This window comes from Cydia splendana, chromosome 18, assembly GCF_910591565.1.
Source record: "Cydia splendana chromosome 18, ilCydSple1.2, whole genome shotgun sequence".
Classification (NCBI taxonomy): domain Eukaryota; kingdom Metazoa; phylum Arthropoda; class Insecta; order Lepidoptera; family Tortricidae; genus Cydia; species Cydia splendana.
Window position 1 is genome coordinate 14833977 of NC_085977.1, and position 21483 is coordinate 14855459.

The window sequence follows — 21483 nt, forward strand, 5'->3', positions numbered from 1 at the left end:
CGCTACGCTTATGGTGACGTCACATCGTGGGAATGGACAAGTTCATAAACGCGTTAAGTACTGGCCTGAATTAGCTAATAATCGTGTCTTTATCTGTCATTTTGACTTATGTATGTGTAAGAAAGGGTATCGTCTTGGGTCGTCCCATTCGTTTTTCGTCAAGTTCTTAAATTAAATTAAATTAGTCCTATTCTGCTTTCGTCACGTATTCTAAATTGAAAGCCACCGACGATTGTGACGAATGTGGAATATTGGTGACGAAAGCAGAATAGGACTAATTTAAGAACTTGACGAAAAACCAATGGGACGTCCCAAGACGATACCTAAGAAAAGGATAAAACATAAATTAACTAAATCAGGCCCGTAATATTTTAGAATAAGGGGGTCAACCTTTTGAACGCCAAGAACACCTAAAGGCGTCGTAACTAGTCGTGCCCACAGCGCAATGGAAAACTAGGTGTTATATATGGAGTACGCTGTCAAAGTAACCTTCACACCATCAAATAAGGTTTACATTAGCTCGCTTGCGACCGGGACCTTGGCGTGTCAGTGACGTTTTTGTTTATGAAATTATGACGTAAAGCAGGGGTCTTAAAACTTTTTTACCTGAGGGCCAAATTGCGCCTCAAACTTTCGCGCGGGCCACCGTCGGTTTTTGCGCCGGGAGAAGGTGTCTGGTTGCTGCTATTAGGAACAGTTCTATTCTCAATGAATGCTAAACCCGTGGAGCCTGGTTCCCGCGGGCCGGACAGTGGGCACTCGCTTTGGGTGTCGGCGGGCCGGATTGGAACGCGTCGCGGGCCGGATTTGGCCCGCGGGCCGGGGTTTGGAGACCCCTGACATAAAGCGTCAGAATAAGAATCAGAATATTTATTGGTAAAAGCAATATTATTTTACATGTCAGGAATTGGGTAATTACATATTAATATTTACAAGATATGTCACAAGAATTATAAAATTTTAACATACATTTAGGTACATTGGTATTTGATTTTATGTGCAGGTACGTGCGTTCTGTAGAACGTGGTTCAAAAGGTTAAGAAAAAACTGTGTCTCGAAACAATCAATCGGCTCAGATGGCGATTACTCGATTAGGTACAGTCGCCATCAGATATATCGGAGCGGCCGAGGTGCTCAAAAATATGAAAACGCCTGTCTCTACTCCCCGTGCCTACGCCCAGTGGCGTAGCGTGAACTAATCTAGCCGTGGGCGAAGTCGCATCTGAGAGGCCCTTTTCTTCTATGGGCCCGACTGAAGGGGCCTCGCGCGAGGCCGTGGGCGACGGCCCACTTCGCCCACGCCTATAGCTACGCCACTGCTAGCAGCAGCACCTCATCATGTATTCGTAGTCGTGACAGAGTCCGTGCAGGTTCAGCGGGCACTGGAGGAACTCGGGACACAGCACTGGTAGTTTGTCTGGAATATGGAATACAAGATTATCATATAATAAATATGAGAGCGCGATCGGTTTTCAGTTGCGTTTTAGTTTACGATCTTGTAGGACAACGTGGTGTTGCCTAATGAGTACGCATCCGCGAAATTACCCAATTTCCGAAAATAACCCGAATACACCTTACTACTAAGTATAGTCAGCAGGAGAAGTTGCTAAGCGGGCGAGGTGTGCAAAATGATCTTGATGCGACGTTATTGTCATTTTGAACACCTCGCCCGCTTAGCAACTTATGCAGCTGACTGTACTAAGATTAGAACATTTAGAACCCAGTAATGGCAAATTCCCTTTTAATACACTAGATGGCGCTGTTATCACTAAGTTCAGAACCGTACCTACCTAAAGAATAAGCGCAGCCGCAGCAGTAGCCGTGTATGATGGCGTCATTGTCCTTGCAGCTCGGGGGGCAGCCATTGTACCACATGCCGACACCCAGCCATGTCACGTCCCCTTTTAAGACACTAGGTAGGTCGCGCTGTTATCACTAAGTTTAGATCCGTACCTAAAGAATAAGCGCAGCCGCAGCAGAACCCGTGTATGATGGCGTCATCGTCCTCGCAGCTCTTCGGAGGGCAGCCGTTGCACCACATGCCGATACCCAGCCAGGGCATGTTCCCTTTTAACAGAAACATTGATACATGGTTATCATGTGCACATTGATGCAGATTCGCACGCCGCTCTGGTATGTAAGCGTATGGTGTGGTCTGGTATGTACTTTATGTGAATAACATTTTATGAACGACCTATAAGTATTAGATACCTACACCACTGCCTTGACCGTACTAGCCCTTTTATGCGAGCCCATCAACGTGCACACTAGCGTCACTGCTAAATAATCGTGATCATTTAAATTTATAGATGGTGAAGCAAATCTTGTCAGTAGAAAAAGGCGCGAAATTCAAATTTTCTATGAGACGATATCCCTTCGCGCCTACATTTTTCAAATTTGCCGCCTTTTTCTACTGACAAGATCTGCTTGACCAAGTATAAAAAGGGTGCCGCTACGTACTGTTTTTTGTATTTAAGTACCTTTTGAATACATTAACCCTTTACCTACGGGCTATTAAATCGCTCCGTCACCGCCCAATACGGGCATGTTTTGGCGAGAGTCAGCGGTTAGGCATAATTTCACTTACTTGTAACTTTTGAAGTATTACAGCTACACACTTGAAACTTCACACACACAATAAGTGTAATGTGTTTAATCAATAAATAATCACTTGGAGTAATAATATTCACTAGTTTTTCTGCTATCAAGCAATATACCAGTCACTAAGAAATTGAAGATTTTTAAGTTACTACTCGCGGATTTCACAAGTTTACGTTTAAGAACATTAGTTTATAATATACTTAACACAAATAAACACTTAAATAACGATAATTATGTAAATAATGCATAAATATCAATCACAAAAAACGTTGCACTAAAACAATTTGCCACTTATGGAAAATAGTGATGTGCGTCTATCGACGCATTTGTCGATATATCGATAAGCTAGTAAATGTAAAACTGAAATTTAACAAGTTATGATTGTGGTGAAATTATTATTAGGTACAATAGTACCTAATAATGATTTTATAACATGTTAAATTCCAATATTTTAACCAAAAACGGTAAAAAAACACTAAAAATAACACTCCAAACACTCCCACGCCGTACTCTCATATCGACAACAAGTCGATGAAATTTGAAAACAACACTATTGTCCGCCATATTGAATTCAATTATTAGCACCGAAAAAGGGCGGGAACTTCGTCGACATCAGGCGGAATTTTTGAAATTATTATTGTAAATTCTTTCTATAGCCCTTTTGATTAAATCTATCCATTTTTCGAGTAATTCGAGTTGAAGTATTTGGGTGATGGGTAAAGATACCGGCGGCAAGGCGCATGCCGCCAAACGCAAATCAGGTGAAGCTGTTGAAGGGGTACAGTCTCCACCAACTAAAATGGCGGCAAATTTTATTTCAAACAAAAGAGGTCTATTTAAGGACTATACCCACATATATACAGAAGATGATAAAAAAGAATATCCCATTTTACTGTCCATGTCTTCGCCTAATACTAAAATTGACGTGATGCAGACCACAGGTATCCTGAAAAAGTGTCTTGGCTTAAGCCATGTTAAACCAATTGGAAATTTCTTGATCAAAGTCTTCTTCACTAACAAGAAAGATGCCAACAACTTTCTTTTAAATACTCAGATGCAGGAGTCACACAGCTGGCAAGCTAAAATTCCTTATGATCACCTAGAATGCTTAGGGATAGTTAAAGTGCCTATTGAAATTACGGAAGAAGAACTTTTGAAGGACCTGAAGTCAAGTGCTGAGGTCATTGGAGTCAAGCGATTCACAAGGAAAAATGCTGTTGATGGCTCAACTTTGCCTACGCCTACAGTTTTAATTACATTTCTAGGCTCGCTACGGCCTGATCACGTCACATATGATTACATCTGGTTCGACGTTAAAGAATATGTGAAGCCAATTCGTCAATGCTTTGTATGCTATAAGTTTGGTCATGGACGCGGTTCCTGTAGGAGCCCCCAGGTGTGTTCCATTTGCGGTGCTGGCCATCTATTCAAGGACTGTACAGACAAATCCAATATGAAATGTGTCAACTGCAGCGGCCCTCACATGGCCGTAAGTAATGTCTGCCCTGTCAAAGCTGCAAAAAATCAAGAGGTGAAGGATAGGATAAATGGGAAGACTACATATGCTACAGTATCAGCCAAGTCTCCGGTTACTCCCGGTGCTCCTGCCAGACCACAGCCACATCCACATCCCAAAAAGCCCCTCCATCAGCCTCATTCCAGAGCTCTGTTTACAGACTTAATTAATTCGGACGAGGTGTTGAATGTTTTTACTAAAACATTAATGGACTTAATTCAGTCTAAACAGCTGAATATTGATGCTCCAATATGTAGTAAGGTAATAAAAGAAACTCTAATTAATAATCTGTCTACACAATAATGTATACTTGTACCAACATTGATAACCTTAATATCTTTCATTGGAATTCACGCTGCATCATCACTAAAATAGATCAATTAAAACACTTCATTTCTTGTAATAACATTGATATAATTTTATTAAATGAGACATGGTTGGAACCTTCTAAAATTTTTAAGTTACCAGGTTACAGGATTGTGCGTCGAGACTCTGATCGCCCTCATGGAGGCATTGCAGTGGCAGTTAAAGATAAGTTTAATTTTACTCTGATTAACACTCCTTCCAATTATCATTTTCAAAACCTATTATTGTCTTTAATCATTGGCTCTACTATTATTGAGATACTTTGTCTATATATACCTCCCCCTCCTAATGGTAAATTTAATATAGAAATGTTACTCAATTCGTTTTCTAAAATTACCAGTAGGAACTACTTGCTCATTGGCGATTTTAATGCTCATAACTCAGCATGGGGATGCCGTCGTAATAACAGTAGAGGCAATGTTATTAGTTCTTTTGTAGATAAATATAACCTGGTTTGTTTAAATGATTTTTCTGAAACCACTTTTGCCCCGTTTGGCCAACAAGGTAACACTCTTGATTTAGTATTTGCTTCGCCGGCGGTTAGTTCTAATTGTTCGTTTTCTGTCCATGATGACCTTTTAAGTAGTAACCATTTCCCAATTCTAATTAAAGTTATTTTTAATGATGTAGGCCGCCCTTCTGCATCTCCACAGCACTCGGATTTCGACACTTCTACCGTTTCTCCTCCTTCCGTATCAAATATAAACTTTAATAAAATCAACTGGGAAACCTTTTCTAAACTTTGTACCGAAAAATTTGCCTCTTTTCTGTTAGCAACTAATCCGTTGGATAGTTACAGTAACTTCAGGGGGGGGACACTTCAAATGTAGTTAACGTCAGTAAAGATGCAGGCGACTTCTATATCTTGCTTCTGACAAAATTAGTTGACTTCCGATTACACAAACTACTTCACCAGATGTCACTATAAAATGTATATAATTTTAGTGGCATTAATATTTAAATTAAAATAAGTACGAATTCATATTTGTAATTATTATAATTTTCTATAAATTTTGCAAATAAATAAGAATTTTGTTATAAATTGATTTAATTATGCTGTTTTTTTATGCTGGCAACACTTGCATATCTGCCAAGACATGCAATTTTTTTGCTGTCACTGGAAGAGGGTAAATTTGAAATATTTTAGTGATGGTTCAGCCATTTTCTTCATTACGGTTCTGAAAGAAATTAGATTATAGCCCGAATTAAAACACATGCCCTGTTATGAAAACCTCGAAAGTGCGTTGAGTTGTAGGTACCTCTGTGTTGGTCCGCCTTGTCGTTGAGCATTCGCTGTGTGCTGTGTTATTTTGTGCGATATGGACGCTATTTTACAGTAAATTTATTTTGTGGTAGGTACCTAAGTACTAGTACCTAAGTACTAGTAACTTTTGATAAGGCAGGCCATTATCGATAAATCTGCTACAATGCTTAGACTATGTGCTGCTGTAAAAACACTGGTAAGTTCATTTTCACGAATTATGGTACCTAATACATTCAAGTTCAAGTTCTTTATTTGCATTCATGTTGTACATATAGGTATTAAATAACAAATGAGTTGTTTCAAACATGAGCCCTACAAGGGCATAGCAATTACTGAATTTAACCTATACCTAATACAAATAAAAATGTAAAATTGTAGTCTTATTAGAATACATCTTAAAACTTATCATTTAAATATTATTAATTAACTATAAAAAAAAAACTATAAGAATCTTCTCATATCTATGCATATGTATAGTTTAAAATCCCATATCTAGATACTCCAGACATGGTATAAAAATATGTGTCATACCTACTTATTTTAACATTATCTTACATATATCAGGCAAACATAATACAAGGAGAGTGAATTTATTTTTTCAGGAACAATAACCCATCGCTTTCCAAATCCTGACAAGTATCCAGAACAATTCAAATCTTGGGTCACACTTGTTGGTGGCAAGTTGGAATAGTCTTCGGATTATGAGTACAATAAGAAGAGGATCATTTGTGATAAACATTTCAAGAATGCAGACAAAAACCGTAACCACCGGTTAAATAGATTAGCAATGCCTTCACTCACTTCACTGCATTTACCTGGTATGAATCTATAAGATTATCTTTCAGAATTAGTTATACGTATGTAGGAAAAACCAGTCTAACTCTTTATAACGATGTTTTTAGGGTTCCGTACCTCAAAAGGAAAAAACGAAACACTTATAGGATCACTCGTGCGTCTGTCTGTCTGTCCGTCTGTCACAGACTATTTTCTCGGAAACTACTGGACCAATTACGTTGAAATTTGGTACACATATGTAAATTAGTGACCCAAAGACGGACGGACGTGTAACGTAAAGAAATGAATTTTAAACATGGGGGCCACTTTTAATTTGGGCGGTAAATGAGAAAGTTACAAAATAAAGTTTTTCAAACTATATTTATATACACCAAATGAAAGAGCGCAATTTAAGTATATTAAATGTATTTATTTTATAATAGAAGTTATTTAAGAAAATTGCCAAAAAATACCTTGTACACACGTAATAGTTCTTTTCTCAAACATGCAATGAAATATTGATGTTATGTTCCTTATGCGAGGCTGCGAAGTATGACGTTTCAGGAGGCCTACCGCGAACCACGTTTGACGTGTTGCCTCCCTGTCACACTTACGTATGAATTCACAAATGCGACAGAGAGGCAACTCATCGAACGTGGTTCGCGGTAGGCCTTCAGGTGCAGCTAGGATAAGGCCGGCAAAGTCCTCTTTTTAGGGTTCCGTAGCCAAATGGCAAAAAACGGAACCGTTATGGATTCGTCATGTCTGTCTGTCTGTCTGTCCGTCCGTATGTCACAGCCACTTTTTTCCGAAACTATAAGAACTATACTGTTGAAACTTGGTAAGTAGATGTATTCTGTGAACCGCATTAAGATTTTCACACACAAATAGAAAAAAAACAATAAATTTTAGGGGTTCCCCATACTTAGAACTGAAACTCAAAAATTGTTTTCTCATCAAACCCATACGTGTGGGGTATCTATGGATAGGTCTTCAAAAATGATATTGAGGTTTCTAATATCATTTTGTTCTAAACTGAATAGTTAGATAAATTGTAAACCGCAATTTTATTATGTTACTTGCTGTTACGGAACCCTTCATGGGCGAGTCCGACTCGCACTTGGCCGCTTTTTTTAATTTCCATTTCACAAATATTTGTGATACAGGGCTATAACCGCAAAAATTGAAGTTCGCAAATTGCGGAGATTTTTCTCTGTCACTCTAATTACGCCTTCATTGGAGTAAAAGAGAAAGTTCCCCGCAAATTGACAATTTCGGTTTTCGCGGTAGCCGCTCAGCATCGTGGCATTCATCCATAAAAAAAAACTAGAGGCTTTATTGGCCGTAACACACTATCGCACCGCACCAAGGTCATTGTGCGACGCACCGATAAGTAAGAGCGAGAAAGAGATATCGCTTTCTCGCTCTTACTTATGGGTGCGTCGCACAATGACCTTGGTGCGGTGCGATAGTCTGTTACCACTTTATGGTTCGTAATGACACATGACACTCTGCCACTACCATAGACCTATATAATAGGGACAAGACATATTGTTCTATACGTACAATTGCTTATACAAATAGCACCCATTTTGACGGCACACACATAAATATATATCTATCTCGTTTTTACTCAGCACTGGGTTACACAGCAAAAAAAGATGACAGTATTTCAGTACGTACATAAAGTGTTTCATGAAAATACGTAAATACCTAATGCGGCCGAAAATCCGCCATGTTTAGTCACGCAAATGTCATTGTCAGTCAGTTCAGCCGGTACTTGTCCTGTCAAAAGGATGTGGTGAAAATTAAAATTATCAATTATCTTTCGAGATTTTGCTTGTGTTTGAATATAATTGAAGCCAAATATCAATAATTACGTCGTGAATATGCCAGCGTGTAGTATATTAGGGTGCCGCATAAAAAAAACAGCAAATCAGCCATCTTTAACCTTTCACAGGTACGCTATAATTTACATTAAAAATATTGGTTATTGTTAATGTTCCTGGGGAATTTAAGGATGTTTCACATTGTAAATAGCAAGGTTCTTATGCGCAGTTATAGGTCATGAAGTGATTTGCCTTATTTAACTATATTTTTACGCTTAAATATTGTAAACATTTTAGCTAGGGTTGTACATTATTTATCGACTTTGATATCGATATATTATGATTGCTTATTTATATTTTCTTATTTTATCATGCTACTGCGCTTAAAACCAACTAAATTATCTTAATTAAATAATTAAAACATGTTTTATAGGTTACCAAATAATGAATATAAAAAGAAAAAGTGGCTGGAAGCTATTGGAATAGAAAATATAAGGCCAAATTTAAAGTCTATTTTCATGTGATTTTAGAGGAGATGGCTGAGATACGCGTCATACTCGTGAACGGGTGCTGTTTGTGGAGAGTGGAGACTGGTCTGTTTAAGCTAACACGAGCTATTATACTTAGTAACTTTATTTTGGAGTTTAATTACAGTGAGACGCCTCATTGTGCTCTCGTATGTTTATTTTTCTCTTAATAATCTTTTCAGTCTTTTTCGTAATGTCCTCAATGAATGAGTTAATTATACAGGACTTTGACTCTTGGACACCCTATACATCTCTAAGGATAATTTGATAAACTATATAAAGTTATAGTTCTGACACCTAGAGACATTTACACCTCTAATTATTATAGATACATTTTTTGTGTTTTTGTATCTGTAAAATAAAGTGATTTTAGAGGAGATGGTTGAGATACGCGTCATACTCGTGAACGGGTGCTGTTTGTGGAGACTGGTCTGTTTACGCTAACACGAGCTATTATACATCTCTAAGTAATTGTAATACGTTGATTTGAACTGGTAGTTGCAGTTAGATGATGATATTTTATAAAATTGTTGATGTATTGTTATTATTTTTGCTTCTATGTAAATTCAATGTTAACGTGTAAAAGTGCCCTTGTGTTGTGGCCTATTTGCTGAATAAATGTTGAAGAGCGGAAGTCATTCCTTATTTTTGTAATTAAATAAATGTTCTGGAGGTGTTTTGTTTTTTTCACCCGTCATAATGATCATTACGATCCGGATCATAATGATATATTTCCGTCAAGGGCGTACATTGAATCCTGAATGAAGCGACGGATTATAAGCGTAATGAAGGATTCAAGTGTTAACGCCCAAGACGAAATAATTTTATTGTGATGCCGTGTGACACAAACTGCTTTTCACATCAACTATGAGAAAAAAAAACTTAGTGTTGACCCAATGTGATGCTTAAACAGATTATTTAAGCTAAAAAAATAATGTAAAATAGTGCGCTAGAACAGAAAAGTGTTACTTTGATCCCTCCTAGCAGGGAAGAAAAGGGTCACTTTGATTCCTCCTAGCAGTGAAGAAAAATCCCTTTTCCGAATAGGTGATGTGAAAAATTGATTGTAATAGAGAGGTAAAGTCTAAGAAAAACACGTACACTTATTTTGACATCCAAAACAGATGGCGCTGTACTGCGCGATGTGTTTTGCGGTCACTGAGTTGTCAAACGTCAACTTTTGAAAATCAGAGTTACCGCAAACATCCCAATATGTATGGAGTTGTACAGCGACATCTCGTTTACCTGTCAAATTCGAAGCACGAAATTGTTTTAGATTTTACACATCTTACTCAATCAAAATATCTTTTCACATAACAATATAATCAAAAAATATTAACTTACTTCCTATTAAAATATAAACTACACAAATAATTTATACTTAGTATTTTAAAATGTATTATCATTTTATTCAAACAAGAAATACATAAATAAAATGAGCCGAACACGTTAAAAAGTTATCGGTGAATCGATAAAACCTAGTAGCAGTAAAAATCTTCGGGGCAGCACTAAAACCGCCATGTTTTGTCACCGGATGACGTCACACTGGCACGCATTTTTCGTTGACGTTTCACTTCCATAGGTTTCATATTTCAGTGGCCACTACGCCTATAAAAAAAAAACAATGTTTGCTATAATTTGCAGTTTTATTTGTGTAAAATCAACATGAACATAATAAATAATACATTATTAACCAAATTCTATAATTTTAAATTATAAATTTAACTACACAAATAAAAACATAAAATATTTCATCTAAACGTTAGCGGTAAAAAGGTCTACTCAAACACGCGTAGTTATTTTTTTTATTGTTATGGAGGCAATTAAAGTTGGAAAGTTTTCATTCATTCTGTATTTCTGTTTTATTGGATTTATGGTGCGTTGTTGATTTTTTTACTTTAATATGAGTTCCGACGAAATAATGAAAATAATATTAATTGTAATCGTAGGAGTTGGAATTGGGAGCGTAAGCAGAATTGATTTTAAATAACTTGCTACCTCTGCCGCCAAGTCAAAGACGAAGTATGTATATGGTTGGCAATTTTATTATTTGAGAAACTAAGAAAAGTGGCTTACAGTTTCATAGAAAGTTTTGTGGCATATTTTAAAGAAATGAAAGTAACTACAAAATCGTCAACACTGGAAATTATACTTATTTACTCCATGCATAAAGCAACTATGTATGTGAAACATGATATCAACATGAAAGACTATGTAAACTTATGTGACGAAAACGACAGTCAGACGGATACAAGGCGAACAAATCAAAGATACATGAAAATATACGGGTAGTAAAAATACACGACTCGTGTAAAACATACCCGTGATAAAGATATAGGTACGTGTTAGTTATATTTTAGGTGTAGTTTACATTTAGTTTTTTCTATAAATAAAACTTGGGTTTCGTGGATTTTTTATTTTATTTATTTCATTGCATGTTTGAGAAAAGCACTAAGCATACATACCTCGGCGTGAAAAGGGATTGTCGGCCTCAGGCCTATCCGTCTTCTATAGCGGTTTCCGGATCTGAACTATCTCTTCGACCGTCCCATAAGGCATAGTACTAATAGTATGCATAATTTTTATAGGGATATTTAGAGAAAAGAAGCCATTACTTGCAATGTACTGCTGACAGAAATAAGGTCAACGTAGCTAATTCTGTCATATCAACTATTCCGTCCATTAACGCACCAGCCAACCTCTGTACCTTTTTACAGAACAAAGGCATGTTGACAACTTGGAAATTTCGCATGCTACTCAGCCAAACATTAATGAACAAGCCTCTACCTCAAACTTACAACAAGTTTCTAATGAAGCACCACAGCAGGCTGCATTAGCAACCAATACGGGTAATCTATATATTTTATATTATATTTTTAGGGTTCCGTATCCAAATGGCAAAAAACGGAACCCTTATAGGTTCGTCCTGTCTGTCTGTCTGTCCGTCTGTCCGTCTGTCCGCCTGTCCGTCTGTCCGTCTGTCCGTCTGTCCGTCTGTCCGTCTGTCCGTCTGTCCGTCTGTCCGTCCGTCCGTCCGTATGTCACAGCCACTTTTGAAATTTGCACACCAGGTTAGATTTATAAACTGTACAAGAGATAAGAAGCGATTTTGGAAATTCAACCCCTAAGGGGGTTAAAAAGGGATGAAAGTTTGTATGGGGTTCAAGTTTTATTTTATGCTAGCAATTTCAAACTTCGTAAAAAGATATATTATTAAAATACAAGAAAATTAGTTTCGGCATTTTGGGAAATTCATCCCCTAAGGTGATGAAAAAAGGGGTTGAAAGTTTGTTTGTTTGTATTTGTTGTTTGTAAGCGATAATTTCCCTTACCGAACAGGCTACCACCGTCTTTTTGTTAATCGCCACAGTTTCTCTTTTTCTAACGTTATTTATATAAAAAATTGATTTTTTCAGATGTTTTTGAAATGCCTCAAGCCGCCTTCTTTCTGCACTTTCAGAGTGTCAGTACACCAACAGAAAGCAATTCCGCAGGTAGGTTTTTGCTTAAATAATACCATAGAGAAATATAGTAAGACAAGAGTGCTCACTCCATACATCAGTTTCGGTACCAAAAATATTAGTATTTTCATAGTCGGCATCTAGCATCGAGTAGCGGAATTATCAGTACCGCTACTCGATACTAAATGTCTCTCAAGTGCCGACCAACGAAATTTTTATTGAACAACAATTTACAACTAATTTACAACTAAGGGGTTGAAAATAGAGTTCCGGTTAATCAGTTTATAATATTAGCTGAAAATTGTTGAGCATTAGACTTTACGGTCGCCGCTACATCTATCGTCAAGTAGCAGTACTGATAATTCCGCTTCTCGATGCTAGATGTCGACTATGAAAATACTAATATTTTTGGTACCAAAACTGATGTATGGAGTGAGCACTCTTGTCTTACTATATTTGTCTATGATAATACGTACTTACCTAAAATTTGTTTAATTGCTTGTAAAGGTACATGTTTTTTTTGTAAAATTAAGCAATTAAAATATGGAATGTGAAGGAGAGTATTCTAGCAGTTGCCTTCTATTTCATTCTCATAGAAATTTTACTTAATGTCATGGTTTCATGAGTGACAGACAACCTCATCCCAAACAAGGGAACACATAATAGCGACTGGAGGGCAGCATGAGGCGCACCCAGCTCTATGCGGGCAGAGACATTATCCACAGCCATAGCTCAGAGTACGAGCAGATTTCATCAAATTCGATTCAGTTATTTCCGGTTTAGCCGTACCTTACTCAACACTGTACCACAGAATAACTATTACAAGCTTTTATTTAGTTTCACCTGACCGTTGTCTGTCTGTCTGTCTGTCTGTCTGTCTGTGTGTAATAAAATCTTGCAAGTTAAATTTGATCCACTTCCCGGTTTCCGATTGAGCTGAAATTTTGCATGCATGTATAAATCGGATGACAATGCAATATATATGGTACCATCGAGCTGATCTGATGATGGAGACAGGAGGTGGCCATAGGAACTCTGTGATGAAACAACGTAACCTAATTGTGTTAGGGGTTTTTAGAATTGTCTCGATGAGTATTAGTTGTCTGTCGTAAGAAAAGTACAGTCAGCGATAAAAGCTTGTACCAAAAAAGAGATTTTTGCCAAAAACTTATTTAGTAGGTATAGATAATGGATAGATGAAAACAATCTTAATACTTTTTCAGCTAAACTCAAGATACGAGTGCTGCTCAAGCTCGCGCCGGTGTAATCATGGAGCATAATTACAGCGTGATAAGCAAATCTAAATGGGCTCCGGTGCTTTGGGCGGTCAAGGTATATTTACATTTATACATAACATTATCATGATAAATGAGTAGCTTACTTTTTGTTCACCTTTTTAGTCTGTTCGAGATCTTGAAAACAGTGAAAAATAGAGATACTACTCCTAAAAATACGTGTGATATCTCATTCGTCATGATGCCTAGAAAAATGTATTGGAAGCGTGTAATGCACACAAAAAATATCCAAAGTAATATACAAAAAAAGAGGGACAATAGTAGATATTAGTAGAACTTTGACGTACAATAATTCTTAAACTACAAGTTTGAGAATATATGTAAAGCATGTTAAGTCCTATATGTCACTGAAAATTCAGATTTCTAGCTTTAGCCAGCACAAAATCGCTTCGGGAAAAGGATGGTACGGCCGTGCGTCTTTGTTTTGCTCGACTCGGCGGGGGCACTACCGTGCCCCCAGATACTTATTGCGATATTGGGGAAATAAAAAATAGTATGCCTGCTCAGAAAACCTGCTCAGAAAACTATCTTTATTGGTACCAAATTTCATAAAAATCAGTTTAAGATAGAATAGGTAAGGAGGGTATCGTCTTGGGTCGTCCCATTCGTTTTTCGTCAAGTTCTTAAATTAGCCCTATTCTGCTTTGGTCACTCATTCTACATTGAAAGCCACCGACGATTGTGACGAATGTAGATTGGGTGACGAAAGCAGAATAGGACTAATTTAATAACTTGATGAAAAACGAATGGGACGACCCAAGACCATACCCTCATTACCTCTTCAATCTTAAACTGATTTTTAATAAACACAATAAACATACAATAAACATATAAATAGTACAATAGGGAATATTAGGCAAAGCTCTGCGTAGGTGGCACCACTAGCACATACAGTAAACAAACTACGTCAATCACATGGCCTACCGCGAAACACGACAATCGAAAGTTCGGTTTTTGCCTCTCTATCACTCTTGCTAATTCGATCGATGGAGAGGCAGATAAAGAAATCCCGATTTTCACGTTTCGCGGTAGGCCACCTGTAAGCAAACCACCTTGGTGCATCAATGTCAGAGTGAAAACTTGTCAAAAAACTGTTTAAGGCCTAGTATGTATAAGTTACTCTATGGCAGTGGTTCCTAACCTGGGGGTATTTACCCCCGTGGGGGTAAACCTGTTATTTTGCGGGGGTAATAAGCTGACCTAATATCAGGTTCCCTAGTTAGTCATAGGGGTGACCGAACTGAAAAGGTTAGGAACCACTGCTCTATGGTTTACTAAACAAATTAATGCTGCTCTTTGGCGGCAGAACATGGCAGTAATAGTCTCTATTGTAACAGTGCGGTTTGTTATTTTAACCATGCTTCCAAATTCACACATTCAGTTTTGTTTTTCAGATGGGCTGAAAACAAAATCATCTAGCACCAGCTTAGAAGAATCAATCTCACTGCGTACAAAAATCAAGCGGCTACGTACGGAGATATTAAGGTTACAGAAAAAATCTAAGTCATTTGCAGCGAGGCTGGCAAATGCCGAAGACCTCACAACCAATCCTGCATTCCAGGATATTGTAAATAACATGACAAAACCAGCGCGACTATTTATGCAGATGCAGCAGCAAGCGAAAAAAACACCAAAAGGACGACGCTTCACTGTTGAAGAAAAGGTGCTATCATTAACCGTATACAAAAAGAGTCCGAAATGCTATGCATTACTTCATAAATATTTTACGTTGCCATCTACAAAAGCTATGAAGCGCTTATCTGGGCCAGATAAAACTTAGACCGGGGATAAACCCTATAATTTTCAAAAAAAATAAGGAAACTGTTGCGAAGCAAAACCTATCCTAAAATATTGTGGATGTTATCAAACACGCACAAAAATCCGGTCTCATAATCGTGAACACTGTTTGTGATCAGAGCCAAGTAAATGTTGGAGCCATCAGGGAACTAGTAAATGACACAAAAAAAGAAAATAAACAGCTAGGTACAGAAGGAGTCACCATATGAACATTTTAAAATAAATGGCAAAAACATTATCCATATTTATGACACTCCCCATTTAATGAAGGGACTCAGGAATAATTTACTTTCCAAGGACATGCGCTACGTCACAAACGGGCAAGAGAAAATAGTGATGTGGCAATATTATGAAATGTTATATGCCTCCGACCGAACATATAGAGAACTACGGCTAGTGGACAAGTTGACCGAAGAGCATGTTAATCGACAAAAAAAAATCAAAAAATGCGAGTCATATTAGCGACCCAATTATTTAGCCATAGCGTAGCTGCATGTAGCCGCTGAACACCTATCGGCCAGTGGCGATCTGCCTCAGGATTGTCGTCAGTTAATTGACATTACTTTGATGCTCGACGACCTATTCGACAGCTTGAATGGAAATACCATAAGCATTCCTAACGGAAAAAAATACATAGGATGCGTGAAGCGGAATTCGCCACATCATAAACTATGGCAAGGCTGTAAAACAATTTTAAAGACAGTAACATTTATAAAAAAAACAAGAAATGAGTGGGAATAAAATGCGAAAATTCGAACAGACCGTCCCATCTGTTATTAATTTTATTAAAACTATAGAAGGTGTAGAAAGAATATGGTCAGTTTTGTCGGAAAAGTTCGGTTTTGACATTTTATTAACCCGACACTTAAATCAGGATCCCTTAGAAATCTTTTTCGGGAACATTCGCAGCTATGGGGCAAGAAACAACGCACCTAATACTACGGCGTTTGAAGCCGCCTTTAAAGCGCTTTTATTAAACAATTATAACTCGCTCCATTCCAAAAATGCGAACTGATTATACTTTTAAATGTTTTATACATAAAGATAAACTGACCCAGTATTTCACAAACACTACAATAAATACAACTGTACAGTTGGTGCAGATCAGTTAATCGCATATTATGTGGTAAAATAAATTATAATGATGACGAAGACGAAACTAAACGTGCAGCACAATCATATTACAACAAACATAAACATTACAAAAATAAATAAATAAATTGAGTTGGCACTGGTATAACGCATATTTTTAGGCTCTATTAGGTATTCGTAGTAAATTTTCTTATTAACATGTATTTTCTTGTGTGTGAATGCTTTTTCACCACACGCTTTCTTTTCTATTATTTACCAAAAATTGTACTTTCCTAGCGATAATGTGGTGTAAAACATGTATTACTCTAGGCAGCAAAGTTTGCTCGCTTCTCGTGACTCTGCAACGCTCAAGATTCCACTTTTTAAATCTCTCTATACACTAGTAATTTTGGAATATTTCGCATGTTTTGACCTCGATATAAGCACGAGAGGTAAACAACAAGTTTGCTTCTTTACGAGTACACTTATTCTATTGTCTCTGTTACTATTTTCCCTACACTTATTGTATTACTTACGCTATCAACAAAATGAAAGTAATAAACATATTTACTTCAATATTCTGTTTTTTTTCTATTCCATTATTGATAACATTAACGTTTTCCACATAATGTTACGTCTTATCTTATCTTATTATCTTATCTTATTGTTTTCGGAGGCCCTTGCGGATACGCTTCGACCCATAGGGATACAATGTTAGGTCTACTTGGGCGGTTTACGAGTACATTTTTTGTTTGACTTCTTGTAAACAATTACAGTTATTTGTTACAAGAAACCAATCAAAAAATGGACTTGTAAACCGACCAAGTAGACCTAATATTATGTGGGACGAAAGTACACATATGGATGCATATGTAGTTGTACACGCACACATACATACTTAGTTTCGGGGGAGAATCAGAGATGGCGCTTTCAAATGAGTTTCCATAAAATGCTTCAAGAGGGCTCTCTTTACCTATATTACTTACTTTACTCTTTGAGTAACTTCATGCAATCTCTGTGTGACATTTTGTTGACATTTCCAAAGAAATCTTATGCTTGCCATACTAAAAAACGAAAAGCTCTCATTTGGTGGAACGACTTGTGCTCCCGGGCCGTTAATCAGTCTAAATATGCCTTGTATTCTTATAAGAAGTATCCTACGTTGGAGAATTATTTGCTTTATAAACAATTTGATGCTAGAAAGAAAAGAATTATTTCCGAACAAAAACAATTGTGTTGGGTTAAACTTTGTTCTTCCTTTAATCGAATGACTCCTTTGCAACGCATTTGGGATCATGTTAAAAGATTTAAGTTTGCCAAATTAAACAATAACAATACAAGATCTAAATTTTTGGACAACCCATCTAATGCTCGTGATTTTTTAGATAAAATTGCCTCTTCTAATTGCGTTGACCCTGATCGTAATACTTTAGATTTATTTTTTGCCTCTGAAGGCTCTGATATATCTCGATGGATCGTCAACTCCTTCGAATATTATGAATTTGAAGCTTCTTTGGAAAACAAAAAGAACACGTCTCCTGGCCCTGATTTCATTCCATACTCAGTTATTAAAAATTTACCTATTAATGTAAAGAAAATTCTACTTAGTATTTACAATCAACTTTGGTTACATAAAGAAATCCCACCTATCTGGAAAGTTCAATTTGTAGTTCCTATTTTAAAACCAAATAAGGATTCTAATAGTTTAGATGCTTATCGACCCATTTCTCTTACTTCTTGTTTTGCTAAGTTATTTGAAACTATGTTAAAGAATCGGATTGAATGGTTTATTGAACATAATTCTTTGATTCCAGAATTACAGTTTGGTTTTCGTAAAGGCAAAAATACTATGTATAATTTGGGTTGCTTATTAGGTGATATCAGACACAATATGAAGAATAATAAATTAACTTTAACAGTCTTCCTGGATATAAAAGGAGCATTTGATAACATTAATCATGAATATTTAATTAAAAGCTTACACAACCTTGGTATTCCTGGGTCTGTTCTGTATTGGATTTTTAATTTTTTAAATGACCGCAATGTCTCACTTAAAATAAAAAATAATCTATATGGCCCCAAATCTACTTTCAAAGGAACTCCGCAAGGATCTGTTATTTCTCCCTTAGTGTTTATTTTGAGCCTCGTTGACTTTATGAAACGTATTCCCTCGTATGTCAAGTATTCCTTTTATGCCGATGATTTAGTTATATATTTAGATTGTGATGATATTTCAGCCGGTGAGACTATAATGAATCAGTGTTTATTAACTGTATACAATTTACTACATAATCAACTTAAATTGGAAGTTAATGTAGGAAAAAGTTCAGTTATGATTTTTAGTCATGCTTGTTTATTTCGCCCTAAAGTTTATTATAACAACACTCTGTTACCATTCAGTACTTCTGAACGATACTTAGGTATAATATTAGACTCTGAATTATCTTGGACACAGCACATTGAGTATATTTGTAAAAAAGCTGACCTTCGCTTAAATGTCTTGAGGTCATTAGTCGGTGTCACTTGGGGCTCTGACCCTAAGATATTAAAAACGTTGTACATTTCTATGGTTCGTAGTCAATTTGATTATGGGTGCATCTTCTATGCTAACGCATCTAGTAAGTTACTTAAAAAGTTGGATGTTATTCAGAATAGAGCGTTACGTATTATCACTGGTGCTATGATGTCTTCCCCTATAAATTCTTTAGAAGTTGAATCCGGTGTTCCGCCACTATTTATAAGGAGAACTTACCTTATTGACAAATTTTGCCTTTCCTTAGTCAGTTCCGATAATGTTCTTGTGAGTCGATATTTGGAGGATTTTACTGTTCCCAATTATAATTTAATATCAATGCCTTTTAGTAACACCTTAAGCGAATCGATTACATATTTAAATTTTGAGTTTCAAGATACTGTATTTTGGTACCACCTACTGCCCTGTTTTACTTACAGCTACCATTGTCTAATGAGAGATATTCCGGTTATTATAATTAATTTTAAATCTAAGTATGAATGTTACGAATTTTTAAATGATAAGTCTGATTATATTAAGATCTATACTGATGGGTCTAAAATCAATACTCGCACTAGCTTTGCTTTCTATGATTCTTCTATTAATTCAGGCAAAGTATTTTCCTGTAATACTTCTTTTTCAATTTATTCAGCCGAAATTCTAGCTATGATTTATGCTTTGATGTACATTAAGTGTAACGATTTTGCGTCTCATAACTTTTTGATTTTATCTGATTCTATGAGTGCTCTTCAAGCTCTTTCATCAAAACAAATTGTAGCAAATGCTAATTATTTAATTTATGAGTTGCGAAAGCTATTTGATGATCTGTTAAACTGTAATATCAATGTAGAGTTTTGTTGGGTTCCTGGTCATTCAGGTGTTCTGGGCAATGAAATTGTTGACTCTCTTGCTAAACATACAGTGAATTCTGAAATTTGTAGTTTTAAAGTTCCTCGTACGGATTTATTCAAATCTCTTAAAGATATAATGCTAAAGCGATGGAAAATTTCTTTAAATAGTTCCAGAAATATTAAAGGGAAATGGCTGGCTGAGATTCAGCCCGACCCGTCGACCTCTGCCTGGTTCGATAAAGGTAACGTTTACTCAGGCAGAGAGTTCATTAAAAGTTTGTGTCGACTGCGTCTTGGCCATTGCCATTTCCCAGCTCATCTTTTTAGATTAAAATTGTCAACTTCTTCCGTTTGTAACTTCTGTCCCGCTAAAAATTGTAATTTAGACCACTTATTTTTTAATTGCCCCTATTTTAATATTCAGAGACTGTTATTTATTTGCAATTGTACTGAAGTTTTAAAAAATACTAAAATTCCAACATCCGTACAGGAACTTTTAAGACACTTTATATTATATAAAGTTACATTTGACTTTGCAAAAAACACTTTCGGCCTTTTATAGGTGTCCGACTCTTTTTGATTTGTAGATTGATAGTTTTTAGGTTGTGTGTGTAATATTTTAAGTAGTTAAGATTCTGTTATTATAATTTTATTGTAATTATATTCATGTTTAAGCTGATGGCCGTGTTGCCAATGCTTCATTAAAAAAAAAAAAAAAAAAATTATTAGCACCTCTGCAGTACGGGTGTCAACTCCAGTTGCCAGCAAAAATGCGGTAATTTTAAAATTATGTTTATGTCAGAGCCATCTACCGAAATATTATGATATTTTTTTCTTCGTATCTATACTAATCACAGTGCATAATGTGACCGCTATTACCAAGCCACAAGGTCTCGTTTTGTTTTAAAAAAATGTTGAACACGACCATTACTTCGATCAACTATAGTTGACACCCGTACTGCAGCGGTGTTGCCTTACTGGCAACTCTGGTTGACACCCGTAGGTAAAGGGTTAAACTAGTTTTAAGTTGCTGGATTCGTCAATCTATGCGTCTAAAGATAAAACGGCCGTTTTTGTTTTAAGTTCATAGATCGACGAATCTAGCAACAACCTCGTTTGATGTATTCAAAAGGTACTTAAATACAAAATACGTAGTAGCTAGTACGTAGCAGCCCCCTTTTTTTAATATCTTTCGTTAAATTTAAATAATCACGACATTCACGACTATTTAGCAGTGGCGCTAGTGTGCACGTTGATGGACTCTTAAGCAACATATTTTCACATTTACAATTTTTACCAGGATAAAAACTAAATTAATAATAGGTATATACTTACATCGTGAAGCTTTCCTAACTCCATCTAACCCTGAATCAGTCGAAGAAGGCCACAGCAAACCCGTCACGTTCCCTATAAGACACACCATCAGCAATAGGCACGAGATCCTGAGAACACCCATTTTGTGTAAATGGATCCTAGTAGGGTAAAACTGGGGTTTTAAATGGGTTCACTTTATAATTAGTGGTAGGTCAGTGTCTGATAAGTTAATTGGTTAAGTAGTTGGAAATAGATAATGAGATTGTCTGTGAGTAATACATGCTGCTAAGAGATATTTAGCTGTT

At 36.5% G+C, this 21483-nt stretch overlaps 1 protein-coding gene and 1 long non-coding RNA gene across 2 annotated transcripts in view; one reads left to right on the forward strand and one right to left on the reverse strand.

Annotated features, from left to right (window-relative positions):
- Positions 1–7541, forward strand: part of LOC134799171 (uncharacterized) — a 71016-nt gene extending 63475 nt beyond the window's left edge. Inside the window, exon 2 of the long non-coding RNA XR_010145343.1 lies at positions 7237–7541. This is a non-coding gene — a long non-coding RNA (uncharacterized LOC134799171). The remainder of the gene's footprint in view (positions 1–7236) is intronic.
- Positions 950–21337, reverse strand: LOC134799146 (uncharacterized). The gene is made up of 3 exons (XM_063771552.1): positions 21200–21337; positions 1954–2067; positions 950–1417 (listed from the first exon to the last, which is right to left on the reverse strand). The coding sequence occupies exons 1-3, from the start codon at positions 21318–21320 to the stop codon at positions 1320–1322; spliced, it is 333 nt and encodes a 110-aa protein (XP_063627622.1). The 5' UTR covers positions 21321–21337; the 3' UTR covers positions 950–1319.
- Positions 21338–21483: the final 146 nt, after the last annotated feature.

Coding starts and splice junctions, on each gene's coding strand:
- LOC134799146 (XM_063771552.1), bottom strand. CDS start 21,320: ATGGGTGTTCTCAGGATCTCGTGCCTATTGCTGATGGTGTGTCTTATA. Junction 2,068..21,199: donor AGTTAGGAAAGCTTCACGAT/GTAAGTATATAC, acceptor TTCTGTTAAAAG/GGAACATGCCCTGGCTGGGT. Junction 1,418..1,953: donor CGGCTGCGCTTATTCTTTAG/GTACGGATCTAA, acceptor TCCATATTCCAG/ACAAACTACCAGTGCTGTGT.